General features: G+C 29.4%; 3 protein-coding genes across 4 annotated transcripts; 2 read left to right on the top strand and 1 right to left on the bottom strand.

Annotated features, from left to right (window-relative positions):
* LOC145182137 (uncharacterized) lies at positions 1 to 4,875 on the bottom strand. 2 transcript variants are annotated; one of them, XM_090066637.1, is made up of 10 exons: positions 3,864 to 4,875; positions 3,323 to 3,615; positions 2,988 to 3,200; positions 2,435 to 2,674; positions 2,145 to 2,221; positions 1,811 to 2,016; positions 1,405 to 1,734; positions 1,014 to 1,172; positions 678 to 770; positions 1 to 417 (listed from the first exon to the last, which is right to left on the bottom strand). In XM_090066637.1, exons 1-10 carry the CDS (start codon positions 4,590 to 4,592, stop codon positions 412 to 414), a joined length of 2,346 nt encoding a protein of 781 aa, XP_089922763.1. In that variant the 5' UTR covers positions 4,593 to 4,875; the 3' UTR covers positions 1 to 411. The 2 variants fall into 2 exon arrangements, with proteins under 2 accessions (XP_089922763.1, XP_089922762.1); XM_090066636.1 differs by having other exon boundaries at positions 578 to 770; positions 3,864 to 4,842.
* A 402-nt stretch (positions 4,876 to 5,277) lies between these two features.
* On the top strand, positions 5,278 to 6,219 carry LOC149882407 (uncharacterized). The gene has a single exon (XM_090065936.1). The coding sequence runs from the start codon at positions 5,278 to 5,280 to the stop codon at positions 6,217 to 6,219; it is 942 nt and encodes a 313-aa protein (XP_089922062.1).
* Positions 6,220 to 9,694: 3,475 nt separating this feature from the next.
* On the top strand, positions 9,695 to 16,602 carry LOC145191375 (uncharacterized). Its single transcript, XM_080068456.2, has 4 exons — positions 9,695 to 10,562; positions 10,681 to 10,818; positions 15,585 to 15,746; positions 15,925 to 16,602. The coding sequence occupies exons 1-4, from the start codon at positions 9,707 to 9,709 to the stop codon at positions 16,569 to 16,571; spliced, it is 1,803 nt and encodes a 600-aa protein (XP_079924582.2). The 5' UTR covers positions 9,695 to 9,706; the 3' UTR covers positions 16,572 to 16,602.
* Positions 16,603 to 18,637: the final 2,035 nt, after the last annotated feature.

Genomic DNA, 18,637 nt, shown 5'->3' with positions numbered 1-18,637 from the left:
TTTGAAAATGAAATTTAAATTAGGAATTTGTTTTTCTTTTAAACTTTTAAAATTTATAACAAATTTTCAACTAATTTTAAAATTCTTTTACAAAAATATTTGTAAAATTTTATTAACTCATTTTTCTTTTTTTTACAATTGGCTTTATATCTTTTGCTTTAGGATGATTTCTTAAAAAATGTTCTTTAACAGTGCTTTCTAGCCGACTACAACCCTTCATATGCCAGAATAATCTATTAAGATTGTTGAATTCGGCGTGTAAACTTTCACCACCTTGTTCACCATACACACCGATTCCTAATCTCCATTTTTCAATAAACTGATATACATGGTTTTCAAGTAAATGCATTTTAGGTGTTACAGAAGCATCTGGCCATGTAAATCTATAAAATTCCATGAGTTTTTTGATTGCTAAATCTAAAAATTGACGAAATTTTCCATTATACAATACATAAAGAAAAATAATACTCAATAATATCATACTGTAAAAATAACAAGAGGTAGTTTAGGTATTATAATTTACAATCAAGATAAAAATTTACAAGAGTAAAATCGAAAAAGTCAGTTAAATATTTACCAAGCTCCTGAATATCATTATCTTTGAAATAGTGTGAACTATTCATAATATTATGACACTTAGAATAATATGAAAATAACTTTTTAAATTTCTGGCTCACATCAATAGATTGTAAGTGAACACCAGTATCTATAAATCCAAGGTCTACAACTAGCTTTGGAATCGAATTGCATAAGTCAAGCAATGGTTGATGCTATAAATAAAAAAATATCAAAAAAAGTCAAATCAATTCATAAATCAAGGCATTATTAGCATTGAGCATTAAATATATTATTTTATGCAATACACTTTTTTATTATATATAATAAAACAGTTTGTTGTATATACACATATATGCATTTATATATATATATATATATATATATATATATATATATATATATATATATATATATATATATATATATATATGTATTTACAGTATTAAAACAACAACCTTAAGCATTTTGTGAACATGGTTTCCTACAAAACATTTCCCATGATAGGCTTGCCTTTCAACTTTATTTTCTTTCAATATTTCATCTAGTTTTTGAATGCATGGTCCTGACACTTTGTCTAGTTCGTTACATTCGTGTAAACTTTGTAGCTCTATTGACTAATAATATGTTTTTTAATTAAATTAGGTAGACAAAATTTACAGATATTTAATCTTTTAATTATATTTGTACAAATTAAAAAAATTATTGATAACTTAAAGTAAGAAAAACTTCATCCTCTTTATTAAATTGTATTATCCTAGTTTGAACAAAGTTTTAAAGCAAGTTTTATCTATAAATTTTGATTAATAGTAAATTTAATGATTCATATTTTTTACTGAAAAACAATACCTTTTCGTTTTTTCTCAATTCATAATAAAGAATTCTTGGTTTATATATTTTCAAAATATCTTCTGCTCTTTCTGGATCACGCAAAACTTGTATTCCAACTGTGTCTTGCAGAAGAGTAATTTTTTCTAGACAATCTGTAATAATGCTATTCAAAAGACTTGATTGGACATGCATGGAAATAAACTTGTCAAATTCTGCTTTACCAATAGTTTTATTTCTTAATGCAAGTTCTCCAGCAAGTTTTATATCAATTAAATGACACTCATCTTCTAACATAATAAAAAACTTCAAGTAGATACCCAGAGATATATGTAATGCAGGCACTGCAACCTGTTAAAATTAATAAAAACAACTGTAACTATTTTGTAGTATAACAGCATTATTTAAATAAAAAGAACTAATTTACTTGATCCAGAGGAATATTAAACAAAGATTGATCAATAACATTGTTGAAAAGCTTCGCATTCTTTAAAATTCCTCCAAAACTCTGAAAAGACTCAAAGTTATCTCTTAACGAACAAAGTGTTCTATGTGAAACATTATGTTTTCGATTTTCAGGAGTTATTTTGATCTCTTCCTTTGTTATGTCACAAAAGAGGCAGCAGTGCCGACCTGTGAAATGAAGAAAAAAAGTAATAAATAATGTGTTGTACGACTGATTAAAAAAATAATTATTCAATTGCAGAAATAGATTTGTTAGGATAATGATTTATTTATTTCATAGTAGAAAAAAAACTTACCACTAGCTCCTGTGATTCCATATACACTGCACAGAAAATCGTAATCTCCAAACATAAAAACACGACAATGGTGATTTCTAAACAAAAAAGTTTTTTTATCTAAGACTTTATGGAGAATAAATATTTTACAGCTTTGATACAGTAATAACATCCTAAAACTAATTACAAAGTACCCACCCAAACATGTGTGGAAACTCAAGAAAAAAAAAGTAATATGAATTGTTCTGAAAAATTATATTTTATTGTTCAGAACAAATATTAACCGTGACTGCTGTGACATATTAACTTACTTCCAAACCATTTTTTGCAACTCATCAACTTGCTGTGTATATCTAGACAGTCCAACATTCAGATTGACACGATAGTCTTTTGCTTCAAAAGTACTAAACACAAGACTATTTGATTTTGAGTTAGGCTGATTTTGATTAACAACTTGGTAACTCATTTTAAAAGAACCACCTCCATGATCACCACCATTTTTTATATGTATTTCATCCTTTATAATCCCATCATGTTTAAGTAAGTCAAACCTTAAAGAATTAACATTTAAATTTGTAAGTTTGTATACATATATATATATATATATATATATATATATATATATATATATATATATATATATATATATATATATATATATATATATATATATATATATATATATATATATATATATATATATATATATATATATATATATATATATATATATATATATATATATATATATATATATATATATACTTATCTTATACAAATTAGTATAAAGATTAACTTTTATTTTTCTAGTAATTTATAAATTTAAGTGTTTATTAAAAATATCTCAAATTAATGAGTTATTACTTTTCCATAAGATTTAGTAGGTTTTCTATATTTTGAGGTAGGTCGTTGATATATGCCCGAGGAGCTAGTTTAATTTCAACAACAGCATTATTATTCTCATTTTGAAATGTAAATGGTCCATCTAAAACAACTAAATCATTTCCAGCCCATTCCTTTGCAACAACTCTTTGTTTGTTGTTTGAAGCAGTTTTAATATTTTTCGAATTTAACCACCTAGAATAATAATATACAAGCAATAAGTTTTGCAATTATAAACAATTGTAAAAATGAACTACAAGTTCTCAAATAAAAAACGAAATTACAAAAAGTATTTTAAGTTCCATATTTATATTTACCTAGCCATAGTTTTCAATTTATTCCAAGGAATACCCATATCAGCTTTTAAAGCAACCATTTCTTCTGCATTTAAATCCACTCTTCCAATATTGGCTTTAGTTAAAATTTCATTTGCTTCATCATTATCATATGACTTTAACATTACAGCTGTTTGACAGATTTTAGAGTCCTTAGAACTACCAGCTGTATGGTTGAATTGTTCCAATAAATATTTTTGTCTTTTTCTTAGAGTGCTGTTACTACAGTTTGCGCTATCTTTATAAGCTTTGGGAGCAGAAACAAAACAAAGTGGCTGTAAATTAAACAAAACATTACTTAAAATAGAAAATAAAATAATATTTTATATTTTTTTTTATAAGTTATATTTAATATTAAAAAAACTAAATCAAACTAGTTTACTCTTGCTTAAAATATAGATTGCATTAAAATGATGTAATAAAGTTTAAATACTACTACAATTCTAATAATTATAATTATATCTAGCATAATAGAAAAGTAAACACTATTTAACTTGCTATAAAGTTAAAACATATTTCTTACCCTAGGCCCACCGGATGAAAATTCTATTGTAGATGTTTTGGACTGATTCAACTTTTTTTTAATGATATGTAAAACAGCATCATTGGCTTCTTGTGGGATTTCACTTGTGTCAGTGATTTGGTAAAAACTGTTTATGCTAACTAATTGGTTGTTTTCATTTATGGTGCTATTTGATATTTTTCTGCAGTCATGATTTTCAAAATTTTTGTCTTTCAAAAATACTTTTTTGTCACAATTCTTGCATATAATAGTTAAATGTTTTATAATTTCAGATATATGGACAGAATATGATAGGCTGTCAATTGTGATGTTAGTTTTACATAATGGACAATTTGAATCATTTTCTAATTTATCTTTAACATTTGATAAAATGCACAAGCTACAGAATGAGTGTTGACAGTTCTTTAGCATGACAGGCTGATTCATAACTTCCCCACAAATCTTACAAATGCATAAAACTATATGTGGATTTAGTTCATGGTTTAGTTCTGTTAAAATTTCTTTATCTTCTTGTATAGGCAATGAATCAAGAAATGATTTTATATGAAATTTTGTCCATTTTTTAACCTTTCTTGGTTGCCCAACATTAGATAGAGGTTTTCGACCAGGAATACCAAAAACACATTTGCATTCAACTGTTGGACATTTTACCCAAATTTTTGGAGCTTTGAAAACTTTACTGCCTCTATTTTCGATGTTTCTAAGAGAAGTATAACACTTCATGCACATTTTCTCTGGATGACTACACTGAGAATCTTCTGATACATTTATTTCAAAAGCTGGCGCTACTCCACTTTCTCCCCCCCCCCTAATTTTATGATTGATTCTGATAGAGAATTTTATGCTGATTAAGAATCGTATAAAAACATGGGTCTCAAAATCAACGGAAAGTGCTCTAATCTGATGTCGAAAGTACAAAAATATACCACAAATCGCTAATATTCGCCATCTTGAAAAGTGATTTTTTTTTGTTTAAAAGTTATCCTTTCAAAGTATCAACAGCCTGGTTTTTATTTTTTATATAAAAGATTTCGAATAAAAGAACAAAGAACCGGTGCGTTAAGTTTCATAATCAGGTGTATTGACCGCATTTTTTTTCTCTTACCAGGTAATGAAATTCAATGGCATTTACTCTTATCGCGTCAATTTGCTTCAACTGGATTCTTAGTTTGTTAGCTTGAGTGTCTTTTAAAACTTTTGTCAAATAAGTTGAAAAATTCTTTCATTGATTATATTTTACAATTCACTTTAAAACAAGATAAAAATTTTTTAATTATAAAAATAATTCTTTAAAACTATTGACTTTCTTTTAAAACTTCAAGTTAACCCCCCGTGAATTCATTTTCATTATGTTTGTCATATAAAAAGGAGTGCTTCAGAATAGTTTTTCTGCTTCTTCATTTATCTACATATCATGGCTCTTCGAAGACCAACAATAGACGTTTTTGACTCACTTTCTTTGACAGAAATAGGAGCAAAATTCAAATACGATATCGAAGCTACAATTCACTGGTGCAGAACTTATGGTTTACTCGCTGAAAGCATGAATTGTAGTGTATGTAACGTGCCCTGCACACAGCAAACAAAGAATGGGTCAGTTGATCAAGTTATTTGGAGATGTCCAGTCAAGCGCTGCAAAAGAACCTTTAACATTAGAAAAGGCAGCTTCTTTGAGAAATCTCACCTACAATTGTGGCAAATATTGGGCTTAACTTACGCTTGGAGTAGAAGTGCAGGTAAGAGCCGGGGATTATCAATAAGTGATTTAAGGCAAGAGTTAAATATCGGAAACGACAGCACCATTGTTGATTGGAATCAATTTTGCAGAGACATTTGCGTCTCATATTTCCTCAATAACCCTGATCCAATAGGCGGTCCAGGGTGCATTGTTGAAATAGATGAATCTGTTTTTTGTCGAAGAAAATATCAAGTTGGTAGAATAATCCCGCAGCAGTGGATATTTGGTGGGTATGAACCTGCAACGAAGAAAGGCTTTTTGATTCCTGTCCAGAACCGCGATGCTGCAACATTAATTCCTATCATACATCAATGGATACTTCCTGGCTCTATTGTCTGGAGTGACATGTGGAGAGCATATAATGATTTGCAAGCTCCAGCATATTTACATGGTACCGTTAACCACACCCTCAACTTTGTAGATCCACAGACAGGTGTAACAACAAATCACGTGGAAGCTATGTGGTGTCGAGCAAAAGCAAAATTCAAATCAATGATGGGGCCAACTAATCGCGAAATGGTAGCTGATTATTTATCCGAGTTTATGTGGATGCAGAGATTTTCCGAACACCGGTTTTTTCACTTTTGGGATCAAGTTTTAACAGCATATCCTGTTTGACATCCTGTGTGCATCAAACGTAACATACATTATAATTCATGCCTAAGGTTGTGTAAATCAAAAAACATTTTTTGCAAAGAACATTAAGAAAGCCCTTTTTTATTACTCCATGAAAGTTTGTCTTTCCAATTAATTTTTTTCTTTAATAACAAAAAAAAAAAAATAACCGAAAAAATAATCGTAAATTCTGTTACAAAACTAAATTTCATAAGAAGGAATCGCAATTTCGCAAGAGCGACACGTTTTATAACTTTATAACTCGATCGTCTGCCTGATAGCTCTGGAAAGAACTTACGCGTCTATATTAGCCATTCCAGACGATTTTTTTATAATTCAAATAAACATATACAATGATTCTTACGTCGCGAAAATAAAAATAAAAAACGTCATAAAATATGCGAAGGAATATAGATATATATATACATAATTTCTGTATACAAATCCTTAGAATCTATTCTTCAAAAAAACATAAATAAATACTTGTTATAAAAAGAGAAAAGAAAATAAAAAGAAAATTTCGTGTTTTTTGTCAAACGTCAGATGTTTTTCGTTGAGCCGTGGAATCGCTATCTATATTAAACCAGAAAAAATTCCTTATAGTAAAAACCAGGCTGGCAATGTTTTGCGGTTAAAAACAATATCAACCGTAAAGTTAGTGAATTCAAGATGGCGAATATTAGCGATTTGTGGTATATTTTTGTACTTTCGACATCAGATTAGAGCACTTTCCGTTGATTTTGAGACCCATGTTTTTATACGATTCTTAATCAGCATAAAATTCTCTATCAGAATCAATCATAAAATTAGGGGGGGGAGAAAGTGGAGTAGCGCCCAAAAGCTTTATAAATTCGATCTATTTTACTGTCAGTTTTTAAACTGTCTTTTCCTAAAAGGTTTCCACATATTCTACACACTCTGGAAAGTTTTTGTTGGTGATTACTCGCCATATTTTACGGAGTTTTTTTCGTGAAACCTTCCCTATTCAAAAACATTATATTTTCTTATAAAAAAATGACTGGTAATAGGGACTATTTTTTTTGAAAAGATAAAAAGAAGGAGTATTGTTATTAACTTACCAAAATCTTACAAAAAGTTCAGTTCTTCTAAAATATAAATGAATAAAATGTGTTAATTTCGCTAAAAACAAAGCTTTGTTGATCCCAATAAAGCAACTTTACTACTTCAAATTCTAATAATTACAATACTCAATCAAGTTCATTTGTGATCGGTTTTGCTATATTTACAAGATAAAGTTTACCAACAACAAAAAAACATAAGCAAACGGGCAAACTAGTAAGCACTGTAAAATGAAAGCATAACACTTTTAATTAAAATAATGATATTTATGTATTTGCAGCTAACGCATGCGCATAATAAAATCCCAAGTTTTAATAAGTATTGAATCACCGTGCTTGAGGTACAATTTGCGCAACTAAACTGACATTCAGTTAATTAAAAAATTTGACAACTACAAATAAGATATTTTAAATTCTAAGTATTTATTTTGAATTTAGATAAATTATGCTTTAACATAAGTACACTGAACAAATCATATCTTCTGCTTTTTTTAGTGAAATACGCTTAGCCATAAAAACCTAAAATAACAAACCAACAAGAGCTTATTCTGGGCTTAATGAAGTTGGATGACAAAAAAAAACAGTTGACTACTTAATTTCATTCAGCAAAGATAAAAAATAAGTTAAAAATTTTTTTGTGGATTGTAAAAATAACGAGTTATGTTAAAAGTACAATATAGGCATCGGTACAATATTAGAAACCTTACCCTAAACCTCATAGATTTTTTTTATCTCTCATATTTTAGGCCTAAAGTTTTGGCCAATGGAATGTTTCTACATACTTGGCCTATGAAATGTTTCTACAAACCTTCTAATTTGCGGTGGCAGTTATTACTTGAGAAAGTAAGTTTTTTTTTTTTAACAAACTGCAATAATAGGTGCTTTTAAGATGGTATCTTAGTCACGCTACGCACGAAGTTTTAACTACAACTAACATACCGTTAAACAAACTAGATTAACCTAAGCTGAAGGAATATTTACTGAGTAATGAGAAGAGTTTAAGAGCTCTATCATCTACAAGTCACCGACAGAGCGGTTGTCAAGCGAAGCTACTTGATATTAGCCACGATGAACTGGAAGCTCGAGTTGAAGTAGCATCTTCAGCATTTTCATCTGTCCCTAGTTATATATATTATGCAGGTTACGTTAAAAAAAAAAAAAAAGGTTATGTTTATAATGATTTTTAGTATGAAAAATTGAATACTTTAATTGATGATGTTGATAAAGGAGGCCTTTGTTATTTTTAATGGCAACGTCATTTAGTAGTGTATATTTTGTTTGATTTCATTTGAACGAATGCCAAAAGAACTTTTTTGAATAAAGCTACTAATGTCGAAAATGTCACAATTTTTAAAAAAATTATCATGACTTTTTATATGTGTGTTTTGATTTATAAAACACTATTAAGTATCTTCTTTTAGATGCTTATTTTATGATTCTTAATAAACACTCTTCACGCGTGATTTTTAATAACTAATTTTTTATAACAACAACGTTCTTATTTTCTTCAATGAATAAAGAAGAAACTTTCATAGAAAACTTTAAAAGTAAATGAAGATTTAAAATAAACAAGAGTTTATGACAGGCGGAACATCGAATACTTGTTGTTGCGAAGTGATTCGGAAAAGTTAAGAGAAAAACGAAGATATTTTTTCGTCTGAAATGAAAAAATGATATCTGCAAAACAAGTTCTACATACTCTGAGAGTTAGTGCGGCGCTCCATAATGACAGTGGTTGTTTACTCTCTAAAGTTGAGTACCAAAATAAAAATGTTATTGATCAGATTGTATGTTTTGTAGTCCAATTGTAAATATTCAGTATTAATTTGATTGTTAAAATTCAGCAGCTTTTTATTTGGTGTTCCTAGTTCATTTTTTAAAAGTATTTTTATCGTTTGCTAATGGACAAAATGACTATTATTCCAGTAAGGAAAATAAGACCGATTATAAAGTCCGCTTTCAAAAGTGTTTATTATTGTCAAATATTTTTTTATTTCAACAGTTTTTTTGATATTATAATTTTCTTCTAGGTCTCTTAGATTTTTTATAACATCTAGAGTATTACTTCAATCTCATAGCAATAGAAATATCACAATTTTCTAGCAATAAAAATATTTATTTTCTACCATAAAAAAAGAAATTTAGAAATTTTAAGCGATGTTTTGTTGGTATTTTTTAAAATAGCTGTAGTTTTTAATAAATACTTAATACATTATATTTTAAATGGGTATCTAACTTTTTTAGAAAAATTGATGTTGAAAAACTGATAAATTTTTCTACAATTTAAAGTCTATTCTGTAGTGATGTGTGTGCATCTGTGTGTGCGTGTCTCTCTCTCTCTCTCTCTCTCTTCATATATATATATATATATATATATAATTATTTATTATGTTAGATTTAGGAATTTAAATATGCAATCATCAGAGCACATTGTTGCTAAAGAAGAAAATCAAAATAATTCAAATGAAGCTAATGTATTAGTTGTGGAAACAAAAAGTAAAGAATCAGATAATGCTGTTGTTGATAAAAAAGATTATTTTGAAAATATAAATAGTAAAGTATGTGATAAAAGTGAAAATGCTAATGAGAATAAATACAATGTTGATGTAGAGAAGGGTACATATTTTGAAGGAAACAAGAGTGATAAGACATCCGAAAAAACTGAAGATAAAAAAGATAAAGAAGAAGAAATACAAAATATTTCAAATGAAGTTAATGTATTAGTTGTGGAAACAAAATGTGAAGTTGCAGAAAAAATAATTGAAGAATCAGATGATGTTATTGTCAATGAAAAACATTATTTTGAAGATGTAAACAATAAAACATGTGATAAAAGTGAAAAGGTAAATGAAAATAAAGAAACTGAAGAAATAAAAGAATATGATTCCCTTGATAAACAGACTAAAATAGATTTAATTACTGGTGACAAAATAAATGAAAGAAAAGAAGTAGAAAATATACTTCTATCTAGTGATTTAGAATGCTGCTCTACAGTTGAACTAGAATCTGATATTGCAAATGACAAAGAAGTTACATTGGAAAAGAGATCATGTATTGATGACAATCCATCAGTTAATGTACATCAAAATGACATTTACCATTTAAAATGGTTTGAATGGAAAGGAGTACAGACTCCAATAATCACTCAAAATCAAAATGGACCTTGTCCATTAATTGCTATTGGAAATGTTTTGATTTTAGCAAGAAAGATTATTATTCCTAATATTTATCAATTTATTACAGCAAAGCAATTGATCGAGTATGTAGGTAATTAATTAAATGAAATAAAAACTTTAAACAAAAAACGTTAAAAAACAAATTTTTGAACTATTAAAAATGTTTTTAAAATAAATGTTATAAATAACTTTTATGTGATTGGTATTAGGAGATTGCATTCTTGCAGAATATCCACGAAATGTTGAAAGTGAAGAGGTTCAATTGAATCATGCACAAAATGTACAAGATGCCATAGATATTATATATAAACTTCAGACTGGTATTGATGTCAATGTTAAGTTTGAAGGTAAAACTAACCTACATTGACTGTATTTTTTCATGTCCTCTATTTGCTGTTCTCTGTGTGAATAGGTTTTTAACTTCATGAATTTTATTACATATGTATATATGTTATTCTTAATTTTTAAGACTAGTCAATGCATTAAAAAGATTAGTCTAATCAGACAATCCATAGGAATGACTGTTTCATACAGTAGTTCTCACTGAAAGTTTTATTTAATTCTAAAAAAAAAATTTTTTTTGTGGCTACAAATAAAAACCAAGCACATATAATGTTCTTATCTTTTTGGAACTGCTAGAGCATTAGTTTTTTATTTTAAGCAACATTAATAAAACATAATGTTTTTAAATTTCACCTTTATAACCAGGATCAATTGACACCGGGATCATTTTTACATCAGGAAAGGTCTTTTCGAGGATATCAGTACTGATAGAAAATCTCATGAAAAAGGTTTTCGTACCAGGAATTACAAAGGAAAAATCAATCTGATGCAGAATGCAGGTCTACAGCAGATTGTTTTTCTCTCTTCTTTAACTTTGTCTGAATCCAGCAGAACACAATCTGTATTTTGCTTAATGTTGGAAAATTGTCATAAAACAAGAATACAACCACAGTTTCAGGAACAAATTACCAGAGAAAAATTTAGATTTTTGTTAGAATTCTTCTAACAATGAGATGATATGGATCTTAAAATTGGTATATCTTAAGTGGATATATTACTCTTGTTATATGAATCTTGTTCTTATGAATGCTTCTAAGAAAGATCATCATTTACAACAGCAATTCTCAATAACACAGTTCGACAAGTAAATAGTTGCAAGCATGAAAACAGCTTACATGATTTTTTTTGGTGACACACAAAAACATCATTTAAAAATGTATATTGGTCTCATGTTTCCATGATATAAGCAGTCGTAAAGGTATATAAAATGCATGATTCAACTTACTCTTTAGATTACATAATCTGTATTTGTGACCATTAGAAAATTGCCAAACATACTAAGATGATACAATTTTAGCTAATATTATATCAACTGATGATGTGATTAGTGAAATGTGAAACTCAATCTCTCATATCATTAGGATTACAACACCATTACAGTTACGCACCCCATTAATCTCTTACCTATCATATCATCAGTCGCCACATGGTATAAAAGTCACATCTGTTACTTGATGAATTAGATAGCATCTTTAGGTTATCTTATACTTTACTTTTATTTTAGTATATTTAATTTTGGATCTGTGTAATAAATCAAATAATCTCTGCTATATGTGTGGCAAAATTACATTTGCATCAAACCATGCTTCTTCTTTTTGTGATGCAAATGTAATCGCAATCAAAGCCTAAAACTTGTATTTCAGTTGCAAAAGTTATGTTGTAATTGTTGTGGTTCAAGTCATATCTAATTATTAAATGGGTTAAAGCCATCATTGGAAAGAATTTGGATTGTGCAGTGGACACAGATCCAAAGCATATTTTTTACCACTTACCATCATTTACAAATGATGGTAAATGGTAGAAAAAAGTTTACAATAAGTGGTTTCCTTGTATTAATGGCTTTTAGCTAGAATTTTTAACTAGTTTTTTTTATTGACAGTATTTGAGGGGTTTTTTTATGGATTATGAGCATAAATTATGAGTAGAAATTGAGCACAAAGAATTTGTGTAGGGATTTCTTTATAGAAGAGAAGATGATGTAAGAAGATATAGAACTGCAACATTGTGTTTACTGTGAGAAAACAACATGAACCAACAGACATAATAATAATTAATATTTTTGGTCTTATTAGAAAAAAAGTTGTTTTTTCGTGTCTAAACATTCCATCAGCAATATGTTCAGTACCTCATGGAGAAGGACTAGAAATTCCAAAAGCACCTGAATCTTCTGTAGTTAAGTAATGAAGAACCTCAGGAATCATGACAGAACCAACAGCCTGACAAAACCAAGATTATCTACCATCTGTTGAGCTGCACCTAATAGCACAATTAGAATAGAATGGCCTGATAAGAGACATGGATCTTCATATGAATAAGGCAGAGGTAAGTCTAAAGGTTAAAGACTACATAAAATATAGAATCACCTCACAAGTGATGTTTTTCCATCTCTCCTGTGACCATCAGAAAGATCTTATTTTGTTTTTTAACCAGGAAGGTATTATTACTGTTTGTATTAACATCTCTGCTTTAAGACATGTACCAGAAAAAATCTGTGTGTTCTGATGTGGTGTTTACAGAAACCGTGCATCATTTTAAATAGCTAATTATTTAAAATATCATTGTATTAATGTTATTCAAAATTTAAACAACTTTGTTATTAAAACAATTAGTTTTAATTGAAATGTCATCAAATCAAGATAAGAAGTGAGAAAAAATTTTGCATTTTCTTGTTGAAAATCCTGGTGTATCAAACAAAACAATTTCTAAAGAGCTGCAGATTGCTTTGAGAACAGTGCAGAGCGTTGTGAAATGACTTAAGGACACTGGGATAATTAAAAGAAAATCAGGAAGTGGAAGAAAAATATGTTTTGTTAGATGAGATCTTGGTAAAAAAGTGAAAGATGACAGGAAACCAAAGATTTCTGTTCGAACTTTAGCGAATAAATTTAAGACAAGTGCTTCCACTATACAAAGAGTAAAGAGAAATTGTGGCTATAAATCTTATAAAAAGAAAGAAGTTAATCGTTGTGAAGAAAAGCAAGAACATATTGCAATTCGATGTTCAAAGCTGCTCTATAAAAAATTGTATGCTAAAAAATCTTGTTTGATTATTGACAATGAAACTTATTGTGCTGCATATTTCCAATTTCTTCCAGGACACCAATATTATTCAGCAATTAATTGCAAGAAACTGAATTCCAATTATAAATGCATTGGAATGCAAAAACTCTCTAAAAGATTCTTAATTTGGTAAGCAATTTGTGAATGTGGTGAAAGAAGCTCTTGTTTTGTGATTAAGGGAACAATTAACTCCAACATATACATAAAAGAATGCCTCAAGAAACGTCTTTTGCCGTTTTTAAGAACGCACACAGGTAACCTGTTATTTTGGCCTGATTTAGCATCATGTCACAACTCTGGGACAACTTTAAACTGGCTTAGAGAACATAAAGTAGATTTCGTTGAAAAACACTGCAATCCACCAAATTGTCCCGAACTACGTCCTATCAAAAGATATTGGGCAGTTGTCAAAAGAAAACTAAGGTTCAATGTAAAAGAAGTCATAAACATTAAAGGCTTCAAAAATAAATGGATTAGAGCTACCAAGAAAGTCCAGCCGAAGACTGCAAAAGCTGACGTTGAGTCTAAAACGCAAAGTGTGTGCGTTTTCACTTACAAAACTTCACAAACTTTCTTAAGTGAAATTTAATAATATTAAGATATGTACATTCAAAATATATATAACATTCAATATCGAAATACAATACTTAAATAAATATCCTTTGTAATGTCCACACAGATTTTTTCTGGGACATGTCTTAATGTCAGTCATAACATAAATTATAATCCAGATGAGTGGAGATTGTTGATTACTTAATTGCACCCAGGTAATAAAAATGTTAAGTAACCAGTACTAGGTTGTAACTTGTCTTTAAAAATCCATTTTCTACATTCATCTGAATTTCTTTCCACCATTTTGTGGAACAGTGAGTGACGAGCACCAAGATGTTGCAGCTATGAAAAAAAGATTCAATTTAAATGGAGCTCATCAGTGCTTTTCGATTGCTGAAGAACTGTAAGATGTAATCCTTTTCTTGATTAGCAAAACACAAACTGAAGACAAAATGAGAACTTTAAACTTTTGAACTTTTTAAACTTGTTTGCAAATTTAGTTTTTCTTGATAAACATTATCTGTATATTTTTTTTATGTATTTACTGTAGCCAACCTAAGATATATGGGTTGTATGTGTTACATTTTTTGCACATTATTTACTTAATACCTGTACTTGAATGATATACACTTTCCCTTTGGATGAAAACTAAAGTCAACAAATTTCATATATTTGAATTGTAGTGAGTAAGATTTGTTAAAAAATGGATCATTTCATTTCTGAAAAAATTGAAAATTTGTAGAAGAGTGTAATCATTTTGCAATTGTTTCTACATAGAAATATGTTGTTTAAGAAATCCAAGTGTAATAGAGGATACCATTAGCAGATAATTATTGCTACCAGTTATGTAAATTTCCATGTGGGTTTTGTCCAAATTTCTCTAAATCATGACCTGCATGCATTGCTTGCTGTCTTATCACAGCAAAGTATCTGAATTCTGCCAGTAACTCTCCACTTCTCTACTGGTTGGTGAACAATCTTGGTTTAATCCTCTCTTGAAGATTTTGAGATGTCAGATAAATTTTTGGGATCCCATTAGGTAGAATTGAAGCTCACATTTCATCCCCAAGGTTTTTCAAGCAGTTGCTGGATTTTGTCCCAAAAACATGAATCCAGTAGTTGCTAGATTTTTGAAATATTTGCATGAAGCATAAGCTAAAAAGGGAAAAATTGGGGCAATCATCAATCAATTCGACCAAATGGCATCTTAAAAACTTTTAAGAAGACTGTTGTCCAAAGTTTGTTTATTAAGTTACAAATAAATACAAATACATTTGACTCTATGAAAAAAAAAATTCTTTATAAGATGGCAATATTTGATTCGCTAACCTTATATAAACTCTATTTACTTTCTTACTCCTGTGTAGCACTATGAAAAGCAAATGTAAATGGTTTGTCAGCAGTTTAAAAAAAGCATAAAATTTACATACTCGTCTAGGTGTTACAGATTTTGAGTTTACACGTGAGTGCATTGTGTTTGATTTGCTTCAAATTGGTCTATATCATGGTTGGTTAGTTGAACCTCACGATGAAGTCACATTAAAAGCAGTAAATGGATTGAGTTATAATCAGCTAATGGACAAAATCATCAGCAAAAGTGGTAAGTTTGCGTCATATTTTAGTTTTTTCTGCTTTACTGCGCAAGCAGCTAAAACATTTATCTGTTTCTTTTTTTTTTTAATCAACTTTCTAAGGGCTTGTGCAATAAAGAACATTACTGGTCATTGTTGTTTTTTTATATAAATTTAATGTAAAAATGCTCAACAATTTATTGTTAGATGATAGCGAGGCTGTAGCTGAAAGCATTGCGGTAAAGGAGTTTCTTGATCACACTGCAACTCAACTCACTTACCACGGACTTTGTGAATTGAATTCAACTATAAAAGAAGAGGAGTTGTGTGTTTTGTTCAGGAACAATCATTTTTCAACGTTATACAAACACAAAGGGGAGCTCTTTATTTTGGTAACAGACCAAGGTTTTCTTACTGAACCAGCAGTTATTTGGGAGACGTTTTGTAATATTGAAGGCGACAGTCAGTTTGTGAACTCTGAATTTAATTCAATAGTTGTTGGCAACGTTAGGTCAGGTTCTGAAAAACAGCAAACATCGCAAAACATGTCTTCTCAATCCTCGGTGCCGCATTCTCTTTCTCAAGAAGATCGCGACTATTTGATTGCATTACAAATGCAACACGACGAACAAGGTCTTTACTCGACCAATACCGATAGAAATATTGACAGTTATGCAGACTCTGATCGTGCCCTAGCAATTAGTTTGCAAGCACAAGAGAACGAAGCTTCTTCGTTTCAGCAGTATCAGCATCAGATTCCTCACGATCAATCTCGTCAATCACAACATAATACTGAGGCGTTTAGGAATCAGGAACCTCAACAAGGTTTAAAAAGCAAATGTTGTATTTTGTGATTTTTTTGTAAGATTTGCTATTCTCGCGAGACATTTTCTTTAAAGTTTCTTTGAGAAATACTGTCATGTAATTATTAAATGTTCTTTGGTCTAAAAAAAAAAGAGGCCCTAAAAAATATATCTTGCGAGTGAATAATGATCCAATAATCTAAAGCGTCATTTTACTCGAATACTCAATTTACTCGATTAAACAATCAGTGATTTTTTGTTCGTTTTTTTTTTATGAATTTTATTTTGTTATCTTCGTGTTGTCTGTGTAAATAAAATACCAAAATTTGTCGCTTAAAATGTGACTTGAGAATGTGTTTGAATATATCCCAGTCAAACGAGACTCACAAAGATTTTTAAATACGTCGTTATTTTTACAACGTAGCATAACATTCCACAAAAATGGAAGACAAAAAAGAAAAATTCAAATCATCAAAAAGGATTTCGAGTTTCATTTGATGCGATTTTTGATAGTGAAGCTTAAATATTTTTTTTTTGTTTGTCTTCCAACAATTCAATTTTGAACGAACGAGACGAGTCAATAGAACAAAAACTTTAATTTCCTTCGATGGGACATCAAGTCTAAAGAAAACATGTGAGATTTGGTAGAAAGAGCTACACGAGGTCGGTGAAATGAACGGAATTTTTAGTAAGCAAGTAATTACAAAATTACAGAAGACCAAAAATATTTTTATATATTTTCAAATGTATAAAAATATTTTTTACCTGTTAACTTCTCAGTTCCTCGATTAACCACTTAAAAGAATCATTACTAGAGGAAAAGTTCTATAAATATTTCCCATATTCGGTTAGTAAAAAAATTATTTTTTTTTCTAAATAAGAAACCGCAAAAGTTCTCTTTTTTTTCTATTTGTTAGATTCTAAATATTGTCTTTAAAATACATCTAATAATTAGCAAATGTAATGCACCTATTTGATGGAAAAAAAACTATTCGGCCGCCTCTGACTTGATTAGCGTTCTCTGTTCAGTTTGCATAAAATTAAAAATGTTGATTTAAAAAAATTTTTTTTAATTTTTTTTTTCATTTCTCGACTTAAGTGGGGAAAATTTTTCGTTTCGATGTGTGGAGTGGAGATGACGCAATTGACGTCATTTAAGTTTGTATTTTTTCGTCTCAAATATTTCGATCCAAATCATCCCAAAGGTGTTTAACTGAAGTAAGATCTGGAGATTGAGCCGCCCATTCCAGAGCTTCTTTGATTTTTTCTGACAAACCATTGGTTAACACTTTGTTCAATGTGCTCAGGGTTGTTGTCAAACTGAGAAATAAAGTAAATTTTAAATTATTTCGAGTAGATTTTCTATAATGCCTTTTTAAACACGGTGCATTGTTCTATTGGTAAAAAAATAATTCGCCCACATCAGAACAAGCCAAATCACCACTTAGAAAACAAAAAATCCATCCTATTTAGCTATGAAAAAACATTTTAAAAACTTATGTATACAATTAATAAACAATTAAAGAACTTATTTTAATGTGAGGACGGAAGAATTTTCTAAATTTACTTTTATTTAATCAAAAATGAAACATTTAAAAGCGAATGACTTCCCCAATTCAAAAGCAAAATTTTCACGTGGCATCCCCACATAAAAACATGTCACGGTTATCATGAAATCCAATATTGCCCACCTAGCTGACCCAAGAATGCCACTTATATGGGGTGATAGTGTACACATCCCAGGGTCACCTGGTGCAAATTTTAAAATCTTTTAGGTACGTCTACGGGAAAAAAGTGACTTTGAAGTTACAAAAATGGAAAAAATTTACCTTCTTTTTTGACATAGCAAAACCGCTATAAAATCCATACTATTAATCATAGACCAATAAAATTTGGTGGCAATGTAGCCTATGCCAATACCAAGATTTGGGTAAAAGTTTATCCCAATCCCTGCAGTATAACAAAAGTTATGGTAGTTTTAGTGTTGATTTTTTGTTAATTTTTTCACTTCCAGTGCAAAACTTTACTAATTACTGCCTATTACAAGCCCCCAGGCCATGATGTGGCTAACACATGTGCTCTAGTTGAATATACCAACAATATTGTAAAATAAGGAT

Source organism: Hydra viridissima, unplaced genomic scaffold (assembly GCF_058129835.1).
Source record: "Hydra viridissima isolate aposymbiotic clone 2 unplaced genomic scaffold, HvirCarnegie_v1 scaffold_11, whole genome shotgun sequence".
NCBI classification, from domain to species: Eukaryota; Metazoa; Cnidaria; class Hydrozoa; order Anthoathecata; family Hydridae; genus Hydra; species Hydra viridissima.
The sequence above is the reverse complement of the archived record's forward strand: the minus strand, read 5'-3'. Positions and strand labels throughout refer to the sequence as shown.

Coding starts and splice junctions, on each gene's coding strand:
- LOC145182137 (XM_090066636.1), bottom strand. CDS start 4,592: ATGTGCATGAAGTGTTATACTTCTCTTAGAAACATCGAAAATAGAGGC. Junction 2,222..2,434: donor TTGCAAAAAATGGTTTGGAA/GTAAGTTAATAT, acceptor TTTTTTGTTTAG/AAATCACCATTGTCGTGTTT. Junction 418..577: donor TAATGATATTCAGGAGCTTG/GTAAATATTTAA, acceptor GTCAATTTTTAG/ATTTAGCAATCAAAAAACTC.
- LOC145191375 (XM_080068456.2), top strand. CDS start 9,707: ATGCAATCATCAGAGCACATTGTTGCTAAAGAAGAAAATCAAAATAAT. Junction 10,819..15,584: donor TGTCAATGTTAAGTTTGAAG/GTAAAACTAACC, acceptor ATACTCGTCTAG/GTGTTACAGATTTTGAGTTT. Junction 15,747..15,924: donor CAAAATCATCAGCAAAAGTG/GTAAGTTTGCGT, acceptor ATTTATTGTTAG/ATGATAGCGAGGCTGTAGCT.
- LOC149882407 (XM_090065936.1), top strand. CDS start 5,278: ATGGCTCTTCGAAGACCAACAATAGACGTTTTTGACTCACTTTCTTTG.